This window comes from Myotis daubentonii, chromosome 13 (assembly GCF_963259705.1).
Source record: "Myotis daubentonii chromosome 13, mMyoDau2.1, whole genome shotgun sequence".
NCBI classification, from domain to species: domain Eukaryota; kingdom Metazoa; phylum Chordata; class Mammalia; order Chiroptera; family Vespertilionidae; genus Myotis; species Myotis daubentonii.
This window is the reverse complement of record NC_081852.1, coordinates 37,176,052-37,193,974: the sequence shown is the minus strand read 5'-3', so window position 1 is coordinate 37,193,974 and position 17,923 is coordinate 37,176,052. Positions and strand designations below refer to the sequence as shown.

Sequence of the window (17,923 nt, the reverse complement as noted above, 5' to 3'; positions counted from 1 at the left end):
GAAGAGGCTATAGATCCTACCTCTTTTTCTTTTAATATACCTTATTGATTTTTTTACAGAGAGGAAGGGAAAGGGATAGAGATTTAGAAACATCGATGAGAGAGAAACATTGATCAGCTGCCTCCCGCACACCTCCCTACTGGGGATGTGCCCGCAACCAAGGTACATGCCCTTGACCGGAATCGAACCTGGGACCCTTGAGTCTGCGGGCTGATGCTCTATCCACTGAGCCAAACTGGTTATGGCTAGATCCTACCTCTTGGTAAAAAGGATGTAAGAAGAGAATGTATGATGTGGATACATTACAACTATTTAGGGGGAATCTATCTGCCATACTGGTTATCAAGAAAATGCAAATCAAGTAACTCTAGGCTATCACACATCAGATTGATAATTCTTCCCAGTAAATTCATTCTTTTGGGGAAAGAGTAGGAATGGGGAATAGGAAGGAAGATAAGTAAAACAAAAACATTGGACTAAATTTTAGCACTGTGTTTTTCCCTAGTTTTTTTGTTTTTATTTTAATCCTTGGTCTGGAAAGAATTTATTTTTGGTCAAATGTTATTAAAAAACTGGCCATTTTTTTAGAAAATGAAGAAATTACTTATTTTGCACATCTGCTTAAATAGCAATACATTTTCACATTTAAGTAAACAAAAGCAATTTCCTTAATTTAACTAATTCTTCAACATTAGAGCATACATTTACTGAACATAAAACTGCATTTTCCTCTGTATTTTATAGTCTTCTACCATGTGGTGTGTGTGTGTGTGTGAGAGAGAGAGAGCGAGAGAGAGAAACACAAAGAACATATATTATCTTGTATTTCAGCTTTTTAAAGAATACTTTTGAATTATATTCAAGAAAGTAAGAAGCTCGAGTGTAGGTAATTTTGTCTGATTTTTAATAAACCATACAAGTATTATTTTGTTCCAAAATAATTTTTTAATAAAAAATTTAATAAATTTAATTAATTGTTTGTAATAAATGGGTTGATGTTTCTGGTGAAGTTGAAATTGTTACATTGGCTTTTATATGTTAAGTGTGTTACCATATTGATAGTATTTTTATCAAGATTTTAGAACAGAGAACATTTTTTTTTCTAAAAAGAAAATAAGTTCATGTTCTTTACCCAAGCCATATGGATTCTTTTAATATAAATGTGAATATATAATTTTATGATTATTTACTCTACCTGTGATATTTATATAATGGTAATTGCATAGTTAACTACACAGTATTAGCAGAAGATTTGCATATCTTTCACACAATTAGACTGCTGCATATATGGCTTGAAAATTCATAATCCCACCCTGATTTGGGTACCTGCCGCCAAGAAATAAAGGCAGGGGACTCAGAGACAAGTAAAGAACAATGTAGACTGCATGCTTTTTCCAGCCAGGAGAGTTAGTTGATGCTGCTTTCCCCACAACGTCATCTTTTTGACACTTGCAAGAGAATAACAGATTATTCTTTTGCAATTGCTAATAAAATACAAACACCAAGTTAGCAAATTAAAAAGTTAAATTTCTCAGAGTGACACTGACTCATCTATATTGCATATAAGAAATAAATATTTTATTTGCTTCATCATTCAATTCAATTTCTCAGTGAGCATTATTTGAAATAGAAGTGAATTAATTTTTTTTATGGGCTGCCTATTCTGATTTTCTTTTTTGGCACCATGTCCCTGAATCTTTATGCACAAGGACAAGCTAGCACAGTGAAATTGGTACCAAGTGAGGAAGCAGAGCATTAATCAGTTCCCACTCCAGGCAGTGCTCAGTTTATAAACCCTTTATTGGTAATGTTTTTGGTGTGTGTGTGTGTGTGTGTGTGTGTGTGTGTGTGTGTGTGTGTGTTTAAATTGGGAATGTGTATTTCCACAGAACCAGTCTTCTAATCTGCTATCTCAGTCTTGTCCACAAAAGCTTATTTATCGTTGATACAGTAGAAATACTATCTATTTGCTCAAATAAGATAGAGAACAATGCAATTGTTCTGTTTATATTGGACACTAGTTAGTGAGGGAAAGCCAGTTGAGGAAGTAGATGGAGTCTTTTGTGAGATTCTGAAGAGAACTTCAGGGAGCTCTCACAAGTTATGGTTCTTTATTATTTCTTATTTCACTACTAAATTATGGCTTTCCTTATCCCTGAATCACAAATATGAAAGCCATTTTCAATTTATGTTGGGGGCAAAGAGTTTTTCTGTTCTATTGTTGGGATATGGGCCCATGTCTTGTTCATAAATAGAATAAAAGAGAAAGGAAAGAGAAGGCAATTGGTGAGTTAAGAAGAGATCTTCCTAGGACAACTTAGATAAGAAGAAGGGTGAGTGGGGTGGGGGTAATCTAGTTTGTGGTTTAGGAAAGGAGGTGGCAAGAGTAAGCCATCAGTTGTCCATCTGACCAGGACAGCCAGTCTGCTGCCTGTGCTGGAGGTGAGGGCAAAGTGGGCTGGGTGGAAGCTTACAAAGAAGATCTACAATTGAATTCTCCTATGTGTCTGAATAATTCTCAGATATGTCTGAAAAGATTACAGCAGGTAACCCAATAAAATGTCCTTCTAATCAATGAGACTAGCTCCATTTTAATGTTCCTAAGCAGATAAGGGTGTGGAAAAAGTTTTGATCTTTGGAATTTGCTCTTTAAATAATGTGATGACAAGATCCCATTTGTCATCCCATCATGGAGATCACACCCTAGCAGATGTACACATTTACCTGCAAGCAAAGAGTAAACAGGTGTGTGAAGTGGGTGTGTTAGGGCAGGAAAGCATAGGAGGAATTTGTTTCTGACTCTACAAATGGTAGAATCATGGGACTGGAATATGTCATAAGAAGGAAGAAAACTACCTACTATGTTCCAGGCTATAGAGGCACTTTGGTTAATTTCATCAGAGTTAAGTTGTATACTAACTTTGATTAATAACAGATTCCTAGTGAAAAACAGATACCTGATAAAAAGTGTTTTAATAAACTTTTTGATAAAATATTATATAGCCAAAGTTATAGATCAGAAGCAAATATCTTGAGGCTATAAAATTGGATATAAAATTTATGTCTGTCCAGAGATGAGCTAGGAAAAAATTGTTTTCATTCTTCCTTGCTCCCACTTCTAAATCTTCTCTTAACAATTGTACCTTTATATACCAGTTAAGGTTATCTTGTATATCCCTTTCCCTGCAACAGCAACAATTACTACTATTATTTTTCATTTGCTCCTATTTTGTGCACATATTTCATATATTTTACATAGAACAATATATGTAATGTTTGTAATATAAAGATGTTAATATAATATGTTGATATGTAATATATTAATATATAATATTTAGAATATAAAATTTCTAAAACTTTTAAATAATACTTAGAATATAAAGTATCTAATCTTCATAACAACCCTTTAAACTAGGTCATATCACTATCTAATGGATGAGGAAATTGGAGCTCAGTGAGTTGGAATATGTAGATCGCATTATGTTGATATGCACCTATTTATAAACATAAAGATTTTTGCTGAGGCTCAGAAATACAAGTGCTCAGTTAAGGAGAATCTGTCATCATGATGGGATCCTGTGTGTGTATTTTCTGGTCACCTGGTAAATTCTGTAACAATCATATCTTGTAGATTAAACATTTGCAGTAATGTACAGGTCAGAAGAAAAATAGGGTGAAATGATTGAAACCTGGCAGTAAAAATTTAGAATTCAATAGCATGAATAAAATAACAAAGGAATATTTACAATATTTTACTAGTGTACCAACCAGCATATTAATAAAAGAAACTTTAAAAACATTGCCAAGAAAAGATAAGCTAATATGAAGATCAAAAATAATTGTGCTTTTCATCAAATTGAGATTTTTGTTAGTTCTGGGAGCATACTAATTTTAAAACAAGTAAAATGCTGTAGGCTTCCACTAAGTGAAGTCTGGTGCCATTACATTTTTTCCCCCAATTCAGTTTATTTGCTTTGGCTTTAGTAGCAGTAAGGGGAATTGTTGTTATGTAAATAGAAAAGAAGCTAGTGGATTTGCAAAGTACAAGATGAAAATGTTTCTGAGTATCTGAGAGCTTACACCACCAAATTCTGACATTTTGCCTCAATACTGCAGATTCCAGATCCTTGCAAACGGTGCTTTCTGATCTCTAAAACCACAAAAGTTTGAATTAGAATATTCATTCGTTGAGTCATTGCCTCGGTATAAAATAACTTTAGCCATAAATATAAAAATATATAAGTATAAAAATATGAGGTGACATGTAGTAAAGTTTTTATTATTATGAATTTTTAAATCACTATATTGCTCATGAATGGCATGGCCATAAAGTAATTAAATGGATAAGCAGGAAAGAGTGGCTGTAAAATATGTATGACATTCTGTGACTTTTTGTATAACAGCACACACAATGCTTTATTTTCATATTCTTTCTCATCTGAAACTCAGCACTTTTTCTACTAAAAGAATGATGGCATGATAGTCTAAAAGTTTAGAGGGCATGGAAATAAGGCTAGTATTTTCCGACCTTACTACTGTGGGGTTTCCAGACTTACTGTATATGTTCTGTGAAGAAAACAGGCAAGCGAACTACATTTCTATTCTGATGTGCAAAAAGAAGCTTTCAAAGGATAAAACTGATAGTAACCAGGGTAATTGTATTTTATGCCTCAGTCCAAAATCTAGCCTTGCCTCTGATAAGTGTTTTGGTAAGGTATTTTACACAGCTGGCACAGCACTAGTTGCACAGTGGACCTACAGCAAACAATCTTTGAGTTAAATAATCCCACGTTCTTTCAGAAAACAGCTCCTACATTAAAAAATGTTTATTTTTCTAATCCTGTGGTTAGTACTGGTTGCTATAGAAACAATTGACTATCATTTTAGTGTCCCTCCAGAGACAGAGAAGAGTGGGTAGTGAGTTTGTAAAGCAGCAGAGACCTAATGCGATTGGGAGAAAGTCAAAGGGCTTTGTGAAAAGCCAGCTCCAGCCACATTGTATAGCTAAATGCTCTTTGCAAAGGCCACTGAGCCAGAGTGACAAGAAGGCAGTGGAAGCACAGGCTGGGAAGAAAACATTGTCTTTTAGTCTCGGCAGATTGTTCCTTATGATTATGGAGATGGAGAGATAGTGGGGATTAGAAATCACTTCCAGATAGTTAGGCGGGGACGGGGCCTGATTCATCCTAAGTGCTGACAGCAGCACCAACAGTTTGGGCCTTCAATATGGCAGGATTGCCTGCTTACTCATGGAAACCTATGCACGTGCTCTTAAAATAATGCTTTATGTTTATGCTTCCTAGAAACAAAATAAGATAAAGGCATGGTCAATGAAGCATTCTTATATTTCAGAAACTATAGGTGTCTTTATGTTCTTTTTTTCCCCTTTTAAGGCCACTTATTGCATTGATTGTTAACGTCCCACAAAATTTGGGAAACATTAGGATAAACCTCTCTGACTAGTTATGCACTTAACTGCCTTAACATGCCTATCCTTTTTAATGCAGCTAGATGGAACGTACCTGGGAAAGTTTGTATTCAGGTAATGATTAGCATTTTCCCTAAGCACATGAGTGTAAAAGCAGCTTAATCCTAAATTTTTATCACACTGTTTTTATCAAATAACCAAAAAGACGATGCAGAGAAACTCATTTCTTTGCACTTTTTGTTTTTAAACAATCTTGGCGTAGGATGAGGATTAAGAAAATGTAACGCTGGTATACTAGAAAAATGATGACCCAAAATATGGGGCTTCATTCTTTTCAAAAGACAAACCTTTGGACATTCAGCATTCTAGGTTAGATAGCTAAAGAATTCCAAATTTATGTTAATTTTTCAAAAATGATTGTCTGAAACGTTTTTAGCATTATTAATACTCCTTAAATGTTAGGGTGTTGTCTTAGGACTTTTTAAAAAAGCTTTTTCTAACATATGACATACACATAGACACTTCTAAAGGCTTTTAAATTCAAGAACTATAGTGTTAGGATTTGCAATACACGTGTGTCCAGCATTTTGCCAAGCTGTTACTATTATCTCATTTAATTTTCTTAACAATCCTTTAAGTAGGCACTATTATTATTCTCATTTTACAAGAAAACAGATGTTTTAGAGGGATTAAGCAACTTGACCAAGGTCACACACATAAATGTCAGGACCAGAATTCAAACCCAAATTTTTTTGACTTCAGAGATGCTACTCAGGATGAAAGAAATATTTCCCCAGGGAAATTCCACATAGACATATAACTGCTGAAGTCTGTCACCAATAAATGCTAGATTTATTGCTTGCCAAAACTATTTTTGAAACTGTGCTCCCAGGCTTAATGACTTCTATACCTACAGAGTCCAAGTGAACATTCAATTTATTCCAGGTGAAGGGAAACAAGACTGATTCTGTGATGCTTTCACATGAAAGAAATGACTCATGAATGGTAAAAGTTCAAACTCTGTACTGGCCTGCGAGAACTATTTATGGGAAATGGGCCTTCCAGCACTATTTCTATGGCCACTTTGAGTAAAGATGAACCAGCTATTCTGACTAAAATACTATTGATTTCTCATACCCCCCACCCCCGCGAACTGGATGGTCTAATGTGAAGAGTTGAATTGTGCGTGAAATTTTTGATGTTCTTAGAATTCATCATAAAAGATAAAAGCAATAATAAGTAAATCAAGAGCAGCCAGTGTCCCTTGATGCAGAGCTTAAATGCTTATAATACAAGTTGACTTTCTAACTTCAAGTGTCCCTGAGTTGAAATTCTTCACATATGGTGGCAAATCAGGAATTTAGCAACTCTCTGTAATTGGCTATAAACAACAAAACGTCTGGAAGGAGATGAAGGCTTTGAGCACCAGCTGTCAATGTGAGCAGCATTCACCATTAACTACAATACCATGGATGCCATGTTAGTGCTAAAGGTGTTTATTTTACTATCAACATTGAAATATTTGTTTTCATGCCAAAAAAAAAAAAAGTAATAGGAGATGAAGAAAAATACAATTGAAAGCAATACTTTGTTTACTTATGAAAACATAGACATTCATGAATCACAAAAATATTCTCACTCAGAATACTCCTTGGCCCAAGGATTTGGTCTGAAGAGTTGACCTCTACCATCTCAGAGAGTAGAATGTATCATGCATGCTTTGCCTCAGTGTGCATTTCTAGAAGAAGCTAGAAAAAAATATAGTTAAATGCTGTTTCAGTCAAGGTCCCAACAAGAAATAGATGATGTGAACTGGAAAAATTTAATGACAGGGCATTTACAGAATGGTGGTTAGGGTTAAGGCAACCAGCAAAGGATATTGGGGCACCTGGGGACCGTAACAACAGGAAACCATTAGCTTGACCTAAATGGGTGAGATAAGAAAACAAGATGTTTGAAGTCCCATGAGAGTAGGAACCATGGAATAAGAGCTACCTAAGAAGAACTTTCACTGTAGAGCAACTCAGCATTGCCAGCACCTGGCAACGCAGGAAGGAAAAGAAGGAATCAGTATTCCGTCTCTGTCTCTTTCCACCTGGCATTCTCTTGTCTATGCCTCTCCTTGGCCAACACCATGCAGAAGTCAGAGGTCCAGGAAATTCAACCTGAAGAGAGGGCAGTCACTCTGGGCACAGAGCAGAACAGAGAGGGGCAGAGGGTGGATCTGAGGGAGCAAGAATAACCAGCACAGATCAAGTTTGGTCTATAAGTGTTGAAACAGAAAAGGAAAGGAGGGAGGGAGGGTAAGAGAGTGAGAGAACCCACAAGTGTGTGTGAGCAGGTGCATGAGCATGCAAGAGAAAGAAAACAACTGATAGATTATGTACATAAATGTTACAATAGTAGAGGCCCAGTGCATGAAATTCGTCCACTTGGGGGGATCCCTCAGCCCAACCTGCACCCTCTCGCAGTCCGGGATCCCTCAAGGGATCTCCGACTGCCGGCTTAGGCCAGCTCCCTGCTTTCATGAGTGGGCCTAAGCCAGCAGTCAGACATCCTTAGCGCTACTGTGGAGGCAGAAGAGGCTCCTGCCACCGCTGCTGCACTTGCCAGCTGTGAATCCAGCTATTGGCTGAGTGGCGCTCCCCCTGTGGGAGCGCACTGACCACCAGGGGGCAGCTTCTGCATTGAGCATCTGGCCCCTGGTGGTCAGTGCGCATCATAGCGACTGGCCATTCTGCCATTCGATTGATTTGCATCTTAGCTTTTTATTATTAGGATATACAATACTAAAAAGCACAGCACATAGGAAAAAATTGTAACATATAATAAATGGAGAATCTCTATAATACATCACCCATTTTAACTTAATAACATGAAGTATCTAATAGACCACTTAGCAAAATGACATGAACAGATTGTTTCCAAAAGAGAAAATACATATGAGCTAGTAGACATATGAAGAATGTTTAGTCTTATCAGTCATTAAAGAAATAGATATTAAAACCAGAATGAGATGTTTTCCCTATTGAATTATCAAGAAAAAAGGATAGATTTCTGTATGTATATTCAACCTCACAGGCAAGAATACAGTGACATAGGTCTTTCATACATTGTTAATGAAAGTGTAAATTAGTGCAGCCTTTACAAAAATCAATTTAATAGTAATTCCACTTCCAATATTCTGTCTTAAGGAAATAATTATAAATATAGATAAAGACCTAGACACAAAGATATGCATACAGTTTTAATTATAACAGACAAAAAGGAAATAAATGTCCAACATTAATAGAATGGTTAAGTCACACAGCGTCCTCTCCATTAAATATTATGGAGGCATTAAAAATTGTTTACAGCCCAGCCGGTGTTGCTCAGTGGTTGAGCATTGACCTATGAACCAGGAGGTCACTATTTGATCCTCGATCAGGGCACATGCCCAGGATGCAAGCTTGATCTTCAGTGTGGGGTGTGCAGGAGGCAGCCAATCAATGATTCTCTCTCATCATTGATGTTTCTATCTCTCTGTTCCTCTCTCTAAAAATCAATAAAAACATTTTTAATTATGTTTACAACAAGGGTTTTTTTGGTCATATACTAAGCAAAAATACAGTTTGCAAAATTATATGTACCATATGATCACAGCCATGTTTAAAGAAAAAAGTAAGGATGATATTAAGGAAAAATACAAGTTGTTAATAGTTATTTCTCTGGATAATGAGTATATGGTGATTATTTTCCATTTTGACTCTTTATGCATTTGTGCACTTTCCAAATATTCTAAAGTAAGGATGTGTTATTAACATTTATTGAATGTCCACACTATACCAGGTATTGTCCTGGACACACAAAGCTCACGAAGCATAGTCCTTGCCTCAAGTTGCTTATAACCTGGTGTCTTACTGTAACCTCAAAAATTACAGAACAATAGAGCTGTTATTTATTTAACTAGAGTAGGTGAAAAGTAGTGTCCATCTATTTCTAATTTGATCTCTTCCCCTCACACCACCTTTCCAAGCCAACAAGAATCTTGGCTGCTTAATCTTCAGAAATATATCCAAAACCCTATGCAAGGTAAATCAGTAAAGCTTTCAGAAAAAAATAAATAAGGAAATATCTTTAAGGCCCTGGAGCAGGCAAAAATTCTTAAACAGGATATGTGTGCTAACTATAAATGAAAAAAATGAATTGTACTAAAGTTAAAATTAAAACTCTATTCATCAAACCACATGATTAAGAGAGTGAAACTAAGGAGAAGAAGATTTCTCTATACATATGTGATTCATATCCAGAATTTCTAAAGAACTCCTCAATAGCAATAAGAAAAATGCAGGCAACCCAAAAGAAAAATGAGCAAAGATTTGAACAGGTAATTACAAAAGGATATCCAAATAAACAATGAAGGGTTTCCAAATATTAGTCATCAGGGTATGCAAATTAAAATCACAGTGTGATATCACTACATCCCAAATTAAAAGGCAGGTAGTAGCGAATGTGGACAAAGAAAAGGAGCAACCGAACTTTCATACATCCCAAGTGGGAGTACAAATAGCTACAATCATTTTAGAAAAGCATTAGATTGTATCAAATAAAGGTAAATATAAGGGAACCCATGAAGCAGGAATTCCAGTACTGGGTATATATACCCAAGAGAAACACATACAGATGTTCTCCGTTTTACATTTGTCATAGCCAAAAACTACAAACAATCCAAATGTCCATCAGCAGTAGAATGGATAAATACAGTGTAGTATATATATAGTTTATACAATACTTTTTCACATAAACTATAATTAACTACAACTACATGTAACAACAATTTTAAATATCACAAGCATAATGCTAAGTAAAAGAAGGCAGACAAATGGGTACATACTGCATCATTCTGTTTATGTGATGTTCAGAAACAGCTAAACTAATCTATGGTGTTAGAATTCTGGATTACTTATTATTCATAGCAGGGAGTGCCTGAAAAGGAGGGAGAAAGCAACTTCTGGGGTTCTAGTAATGATATGGTGTTGTGTTTTTTTAACATAGCGAATGATTATACTGGTAGGTTCACTTCGTGAAAATTCATCAAGGCATGCTTTTCTGTATGTATGTTAAACCTCAATTGAAAGTTACATCAGATATAGTTATATATGTGTCTCTGTGTGTGACACCTATATACACATATAGATGCACACACATCTGTAAAATATAATGTAAATATTTATATACACATACATATGTGAATATTCCATCCAAAATGTAACCACTCATGACGTCCTCTACTGTTCTCTCCAATCCAAGACTACTGCAAAGCTGCTTGCCCTAACTCCTCTGTTGCATCCCTGCACTCTTCCCCTGTAGCCAGAATAATTTTTAAAATGGAAGCTGGGTCATATCTGTCCTTGGCTCTTCACTGGTAGTAACTGCACATGTCAATCAGAATAAAATCCTCAGAGGATACATATACCCTGACAGCCTGTAGAAAATAGCCACACTACCCATACCCATCACTTTTATCCCTTTACCTTGCTTTATTTTTCCTTGTAGTTCTTATTACCAACAGACATACCATTTAGTTTCATTTATTTATAATTAGTCTCTCCACCACTGGTATATAAGCTATATGAGAGCAGGGACTTTATCTTTCCACTTTATATCTCTAACATCTAGAACAGTGCCAGGCATAAAGTAGACAATGAATGAATGAGATCATCACCAAAAACCATAGGAAATAGACATAATGTGTATGTTTAGTCTTCTTTTATATGTTAGGAAACTAAAAGAATGAGATTACGTTAGGAAACAAAAAATGAAATTACTAACTTGATGTTTTCAGGAGGACAGCCTGGGTCTTCTTTTTATCTCTTGCTCTCTCTCTCCCTCCCCCGCTTCCCATTTCTCCCTTAGTCCTTCACCTCCCCCATATCCACACATGCACACACAGGCATAGGTACAAGAAATATGTAATAAGGACAATTCTTTTTACTGATGAAAGTAAGAATGTAAATGACCCTATTTAATACAATTTATAGCCACTTTACTCACAATATAGTCATAAAGTTCATTCAATATATGTACATGTGTGTACAGTTACAGAGATGATATAATCCTAGTGGTTCAGAATTAAATTAGGATAGCATCCAGGTAAAGATTCATTGTATTGAAATGGGCATTTTTATATGAGATTTAGTTTTTTGGATAAAAGGCACATGATAGTACATGATATACAATGATAGTAAAAAAAAAAACCTATCAATTTTCTTGCATATGTATATATATTAGACCTAGAGATGCTCCCTTTGGCATTTGTATAAGAAAAACTTTCAAACAAAATCAGAACATTTTGTTAGATCCTGCAACAATCAAAGACTTTTAAAGCCCTGAAGATGACTTTTTTGTAAGTAATTGAAATTGTTACAGTCAGAAGTCTCACCTCCCTGTTCTCAGAATGAATTGTAGAGCCCCCAGAACAGACTAGAATGTTTAAGGTTAATTTCTGTTTCTATATAGATATCAATTACGTTTTCAGAGGATTACCCGTAAGCGGGATTTGCCACTTGGCAGCTTATCTAAAACTAGCTAAATGTGCGAATTGTGCGTGTGGGGGTGGGAAGGTCCAGTTTGGTTGTCAACCTAGTTGACCTTTCACTTTGGGTTTAAAGAAAAAAAGGAGAGTTTTCGGCCCTTTCAGTTACTAAATAGCTGACTGTACAGTTTTGTTGGTTTGTTTTTTAACTGAAAAAAAAGGGAAACTTAGTAATAAGACCCTAATATGTGCTCAACTGCTAGTATTAGTCTGCCTCACCTCTTCCCTCTCAGAGAGCAATTAAGCATAATATCAAGCCTATAACTTTAAAAACAGATTCAATACAAAAATGAAACCCAAGATACATTGAGTATAATGAGGCCAATGTCAGAAGAGCATTTGTTCATCAAGTGGTTAATATCTTTTAATAAGCAGAACAGGATGGTTAAAGGAGTGATGGCTTCCTGGTATACTTCTAAGTGAGTACAAAATAATCATAAATGTCCGAAGAGAAAGCAATGCCAAAGTTCATTCTGAGACTCAAACTTACAGATCACAAGGGGTAGTATGGATTCATGAGTGCCTGTGCATAACTTCAGTGTGAGAATTGTGGCTTCATCTTGACCCTGCGAGTTGGAGGCTGGGTAACCAAGGGCCAGTTCCTTAACCACTGTGAAACTCAGCTTCCTGAGGATGTAAAATGAGGAGAGTAAAAACATCTACCTTGCAGGGCTTTTGTGAAGATTAGATGAGGTCTTAGTTCTAAAAATGTTTTGTAGAATATGTTATGATCATATATAGGATTATTATTGTGCTTAAATAATTCATTGAATACTCTCTTGTCTTCTCTTGACTTCCTAAAGTCATTACTCTAAGGTTTAGCTAAAGTTAACTGTCATCCTTGAAGCCTGCCTATCACTGCTGTTTTAGATTAGGATAATTTAGGATGTTTTTATTAGGTTAATGAAAATTTTTTATATGTTTTATTTCCTTTTTTAATATATATACAAATTTCAGAGAGGAAGGGAGAGGGAGGGAGGGAGGGAGGAGAGAGAGAGAGAGAGAGAGAGAGAGAGAGAGAGAGAGAGAGAGAGAGAGAGAGAGAGAGAAGCATCAATTGATGAGAGAGCATCATTGATCGTCTGTCTTCTGCACACCCCCTACTGGGGATTGAGCCCGTAACTCGGACATGTGTCCTGACCAAGAATGGACCCTTGACCTCCTAGTTCATAGGTCAATGCTCAACCACAGAGCCACACTGGCCGGGCTGTGAACAGAACTATGGCCTTCCCTGAGATGCAAGTTATTAACGCTGTACATATATGAGCAAGCAGTTCCCCGAGACCCTTCAGGGTAGGGAAATTGGAGATGGAGATTAAAAAGTGAAGGAGATTTCTTCCTTCTACACCCCAGGATGGACACTTCCACATTTTCCTAAATAATTTCTTCTCTCTAATAGAAAAAATGCCTATCTAATGAACATTTATCCTATGACAAGCACTGTGACATGCATTATTCATAATCCTCACAATATACTAATACATTCTGTACTAGTATTGCCACTTGTAGACAAGAGCACTATAGTTAGAATAATTAAGTAGCTTGACCAATGTCACATACCTAGTAAATAGCAAAGTCAAGATTTGAACCTAAACCTGCCTAATTCGTTTCCCAATCTTTTTTCCATTTGTTAATTATTTACCTCCTACATTTTTAACTTTGCATGTCTATGCTTGCCTTTCTATACCTTTATACTTTCATCCTTGGTGTGCCTATAATGAGTAGGGTAGAGTCCTATAATTAAGACGACGAAGGTGTGGTCCCTGTACTTAAGGGACTGTTATAATCCTGGCAGGAAGATGACAAGCCAACAAATCTCTATATGACAGGGAAGAATTTAAGAGTCCATAAGGGATGGAGCATTGGTCTCCCCAACTGTCACAGGGGAATAATACTCTACCTTATGCAGCAGTTGTTAGAATAGATTGAAATGCTTGTGGCACGTGTTTGGCAAAGAATCTAACTCATAGTAAGTGCTCAGTACATGGACTCTATAATGTTGCCAGACAGTCCCAGGACGATAACTAGGATATAAAGCTAGAAAAGCAAATTGGTGTCAAATTTTGAGAGCCTTGAATGCCAGTATAAGAAGTTTGGACCTTCAGCTTGGTAAAAACAATCGTGCCAAGGTCAGTAATCATTCTGAAAAGAAATGAAAGCTGATGTTATTTCACGTTACCTTTCAAAACTCATTGTAAGTGAGATGGAATTGGTGGAAACAGTTGGAGCTAGTTTAAAGGACTTTTGTGTTTGATGTACTAAAAGGAAAGATGATATTTGCAGGTTTGATGGCCTATACTTTTTCTTCCACAGTGATTAGTGAATGCCAAAGGCAGCAACTGGAGTCTGTGAGCTACTCCTCTCGCTACGCTCTGGGCCTCTTTTATGAAGCTGGCACGAAGATTGATGTCCCTTGGGCCGGGCAGTACATCACCAGTAATCCCTGCATACGCTTCATCTCCATTGATAATAAGAAACGCAATATAGGTCAGTACCCCCATTATTTCCCTTAAATACAGTAACAATGGTGGGTGTAGATCATGCAAAAAGCTGTTTAATTGAGTGTTGCCATTCTGAACAGAGCAAGCATTTAACTCCAAGCCACAGGGGATAAAATTTAATGTCACATTTGGCCAATGATACAATACACAGTGAAACCAGCGAAGTTTTTGCAGAAAATCACTTACAACATGGTTTGTATTACCAAGTTCATAAAAATCGTGTCAGAAGGTTTAAGATTTCAAAATGGCCCAAGTTCCTTGGCTTATGAATTCATCTATATGCAAATGTATTTCTCTCATCATTTTTTTCTTGGTGGAGTTTGATTTTTGTTGGGTTTTGTTTTTAAAATTTGATAAGTGCTGCTCTTATTTCTACTTCCCAGGCTACAAAAAAAAAAAAAAAGAGAGAGAGAGGTGATTTTTATAATGTTATGAAAACCCTTCACTTTAATATAATTTTACTTATTAAATTTTCTTTTGGGAGACTATATAAAATTACTTTGTATCTAATGTAACTAAATGATAGGTAAAATGTTTCATAAGAGCTTAACCAGAATGGGATAAAATCTGTACTCCACCCTTTTTATTGAAGATAGCTATACAAATTAGACTTGAATTGCAAGAATAAACATAACTGATTCATTTCAGGCATAAAGGCGAACGTGTATTCTTATTTGTAGGATTGTGATCCCTGAGATACTGCTTTTTGTGGACTAAATTGTAATAATCTAAAATTACAAAATTCTTGAAAGGGATCGTCATTTCAATCTGTTACGGCGTTTTATGATGCAGTGATGGTTTCGTCGAGCCATTAGTTAGAAGTCTTGCTTGATAAAATCACCATCTAACGTCTCGTGGCTTGCCAGAACTCTATAATGATAGAACTGGGCTGGAGCATGGTTTTTTTTATCAGAGCACATGATCTTAGAAAAATGTTTCTTTTATAACTTAAAACTCCCTCAAGGCTGGACTGTTTATGTTAACATGATACCACATATATGTACAATCAGCAGTTCATGAAATGCCCTTTGACAGCCATGAACTAACCAGTTTTAACTCTATAACTGCTTTGTTCTAAGAAAAGAAAAATAGCCTTTGATCTTCTCGTGTTACATGTCATGACTTAGACACTATCCTTTTGCTTCATAAGATATGATATCTGTTAGGATGTATTCAGTAATATATAACCGGAAATGAAAACAGTTCAAGCTTGTTTAAACAACATCAGGACATTTGTTGTTATCTACTATGGACTGAATTTATCTCCTCCCAAAATTTGTATGTTGAAGCTTTAACCCTCAATGTAATTATATTTGAAGACAGGGCTTTTAGGAGGTAGTCAAGGTTAAGTGAAGTCATGCGGGTGGGATCATAATCCAATAGGATTGGTGGCCTTATAAATTGAAGAAGAGAGATCTCTCTCTCTCTCTCTCTCTCTCTCTCTCTCTCTCTCTCTCTCTCTCTCTCTCTCTCTCTCTCCACCCTTGTGCACATACGAAGAAAAGACCAACTGAGGATAGCTACAAGGTGAGAAGGTAAGCTGTCTGCAAGCCAAGAAGAAAGTCCTCAGAATGACAAGTCAGTCAGCACCTTGATCTTGGACTTTCCAACCTCTAGAACTGGGAGAAATACATTTCTGGTGTTTAAGCCGCCTATCGATGGTATTTTGTTATAACAGCCCATGCTTACTGACACATTATCTCAGAGGAAGAAATTAGGGGGATTTCAAAATTGGTTGATTAAAGAACTGAGCAATATCTTCAAGGACCTAGATTTGGCCTTCTCTGTTCTCTCTTCCATTCTTGATGTTGACATCCTCAGAAGACTGGTAGCGAGATGGCAGTGACTGCTGGAGTCACATCTAGACCCAACGACATGCTTAGGAAGAAGAGGAATCCTTTCTGCCTCTGCCCCTTTCTAAGAATCAAGGAAATCTTTCCAGAAACCCCTCAACTTGACTTCATCTTGTATCTCATAGGTCAGAATTGGGTTACTCGACCAGTCTGAAAGGAATCACTGGCATTGTGTATGTGTGTGTGTGTGTGTGTGTGTGTGTGTTTGGGGGGTGGGGGGAGACACAGTGACGAGCCTAGACAAACTAAAATTCACTCCTGAAACTAGTATTAGGATAATCTTTTCTTTAGTCATATAATGGGTAGAAACCTATAAACATAGGCTTGGGGTTTTTTTTAAGGAAGAAAGAACAGAGTGGTGAATGCTGGGTTGGCAACAAATAATGCCTATTATCTGCAAGTAGAGTCACATCTTGTGTGGGAGGTTAAGTTCTAAAGTTGGCATATAAAGAGAAGAACCATGTATATTCAAAATTATCTTTGAACATCCCTTAAAACTACATGACATTTTGGAGAGTGATGTAACTTGCAGTAAATTGAGTATTTTTTCCAACATTCAATAGATTTCAGTTTCTTCGGGTGCGGCCAGATGAAATACTTGGTTTGCATTCATAGGGCAGAGTGCTGTCTTCTACTATGAAAGGAAAGGAAGAAACAGCAGTCATACTTCCTAACAGATTAAATTCTCTCTACAAACTGAATGGGTTGGTGGATGAAAGCACCAATACTACACAATGCAGTAGCAATTTATAAAATCAGAGTCATTCCAATTTGAAATAGCGTAGCATAAAAATATTAATAAATTCTCACATGATCGGCAACATTCGAAAAAATATACTTTTTTTTAAAATCTTAACAATTTTAAAGCTAGAGGGCCAGGTGAATAGGAAACCATGTTGTTGCTACAGCCCATGGTGGTGCCACTTCAGACAGCAAAGAAATACCTGCATTCCTATGTCAGTTTTATGAAAAATTAATCTTGGATATGCAAGTTTTAAATTATGGGAGGCCTCCAATAATGGCATTCCCTAACATAAAATCTAACTGCCTTGCATTTAAACTATTTTTTCTTACTACCTGGGGCAGGATGCTACATGCGTCTAGATGAGTGGTTGGCAAACTCATTAGTCAACAGAACCAAATATCAACAGTACAACGATTGAAATTTCTTTTGAGAGCCAGATTTTTAAAACTGAAACTATATAGGTAGGTACATTGTTATAAATTAATTAGGGTACTCCTAAGGCTTAGGAAGAGCCATACTCAAGGGGGCCAAAGAGCCGCATGTGGCTCGCGAGCCGCAGTTTGCCGACCACAGGTCTAGATGAATCCACATAATGTAAATCTCCACAAACTATAACGCCACTGTATTTTATTGATATTTAACTATACCAGTAAGAGTTGTCTTTTTATGTCACTAACACTATCCCAAACCCACCCTTTATTTGGGGTGTTGGTTGAATCAAAAATTAATATTATAATACACAGACTCAACTAATAAAGGGAAACATTTGTTTTCTGTCAAGGTGGGTCAGCAACAAGATAGACAAAGGCTAACAGGGCTGAA

The 17,923-nt window shown here is 36.4% G+C and overlaps 2 protein-coding genes across 5 annotated transcripts in view; one reads left to right on the top strand and one right to left on the bottom strand.

The window, feature by feature from the left end:
* Positions 1-17,923, top strand: part of RNLS (renalase, FAD dependent amine oxidase) — a 220,581-nt gene that overhangs the window by 157,001 nt on the left and 45,657 nt on the right. For 3 of the 4 annotated variants that reach the window (XM_059662743.1, XM_059662745.1, XM_059662742.1), the window contains exon 5: positions 14,316-14,489. The exons of the other annotated variant lie outside the window; for it this stretch is intronic. In XM_059662743.1, coding sequence (XP_059518726.1) covers positions 14,316-14,489 — 174 coding nt within the window. The remainder of the gene's footprint in view (positions 1-14,315; positions 14,490-17,923) is intronic. 4 annotated transcript variants of the gene reach the window in all.
* The window catches only part of LOC132214967 (gastric triacylglycerol lipase-like), a 224,746-nt gene that overhangs the window by 180,954 nt on the left and 25,869 nt on the right, over positions 1-17,923 (bottom strand). The window lies entirely within an intron of this gene.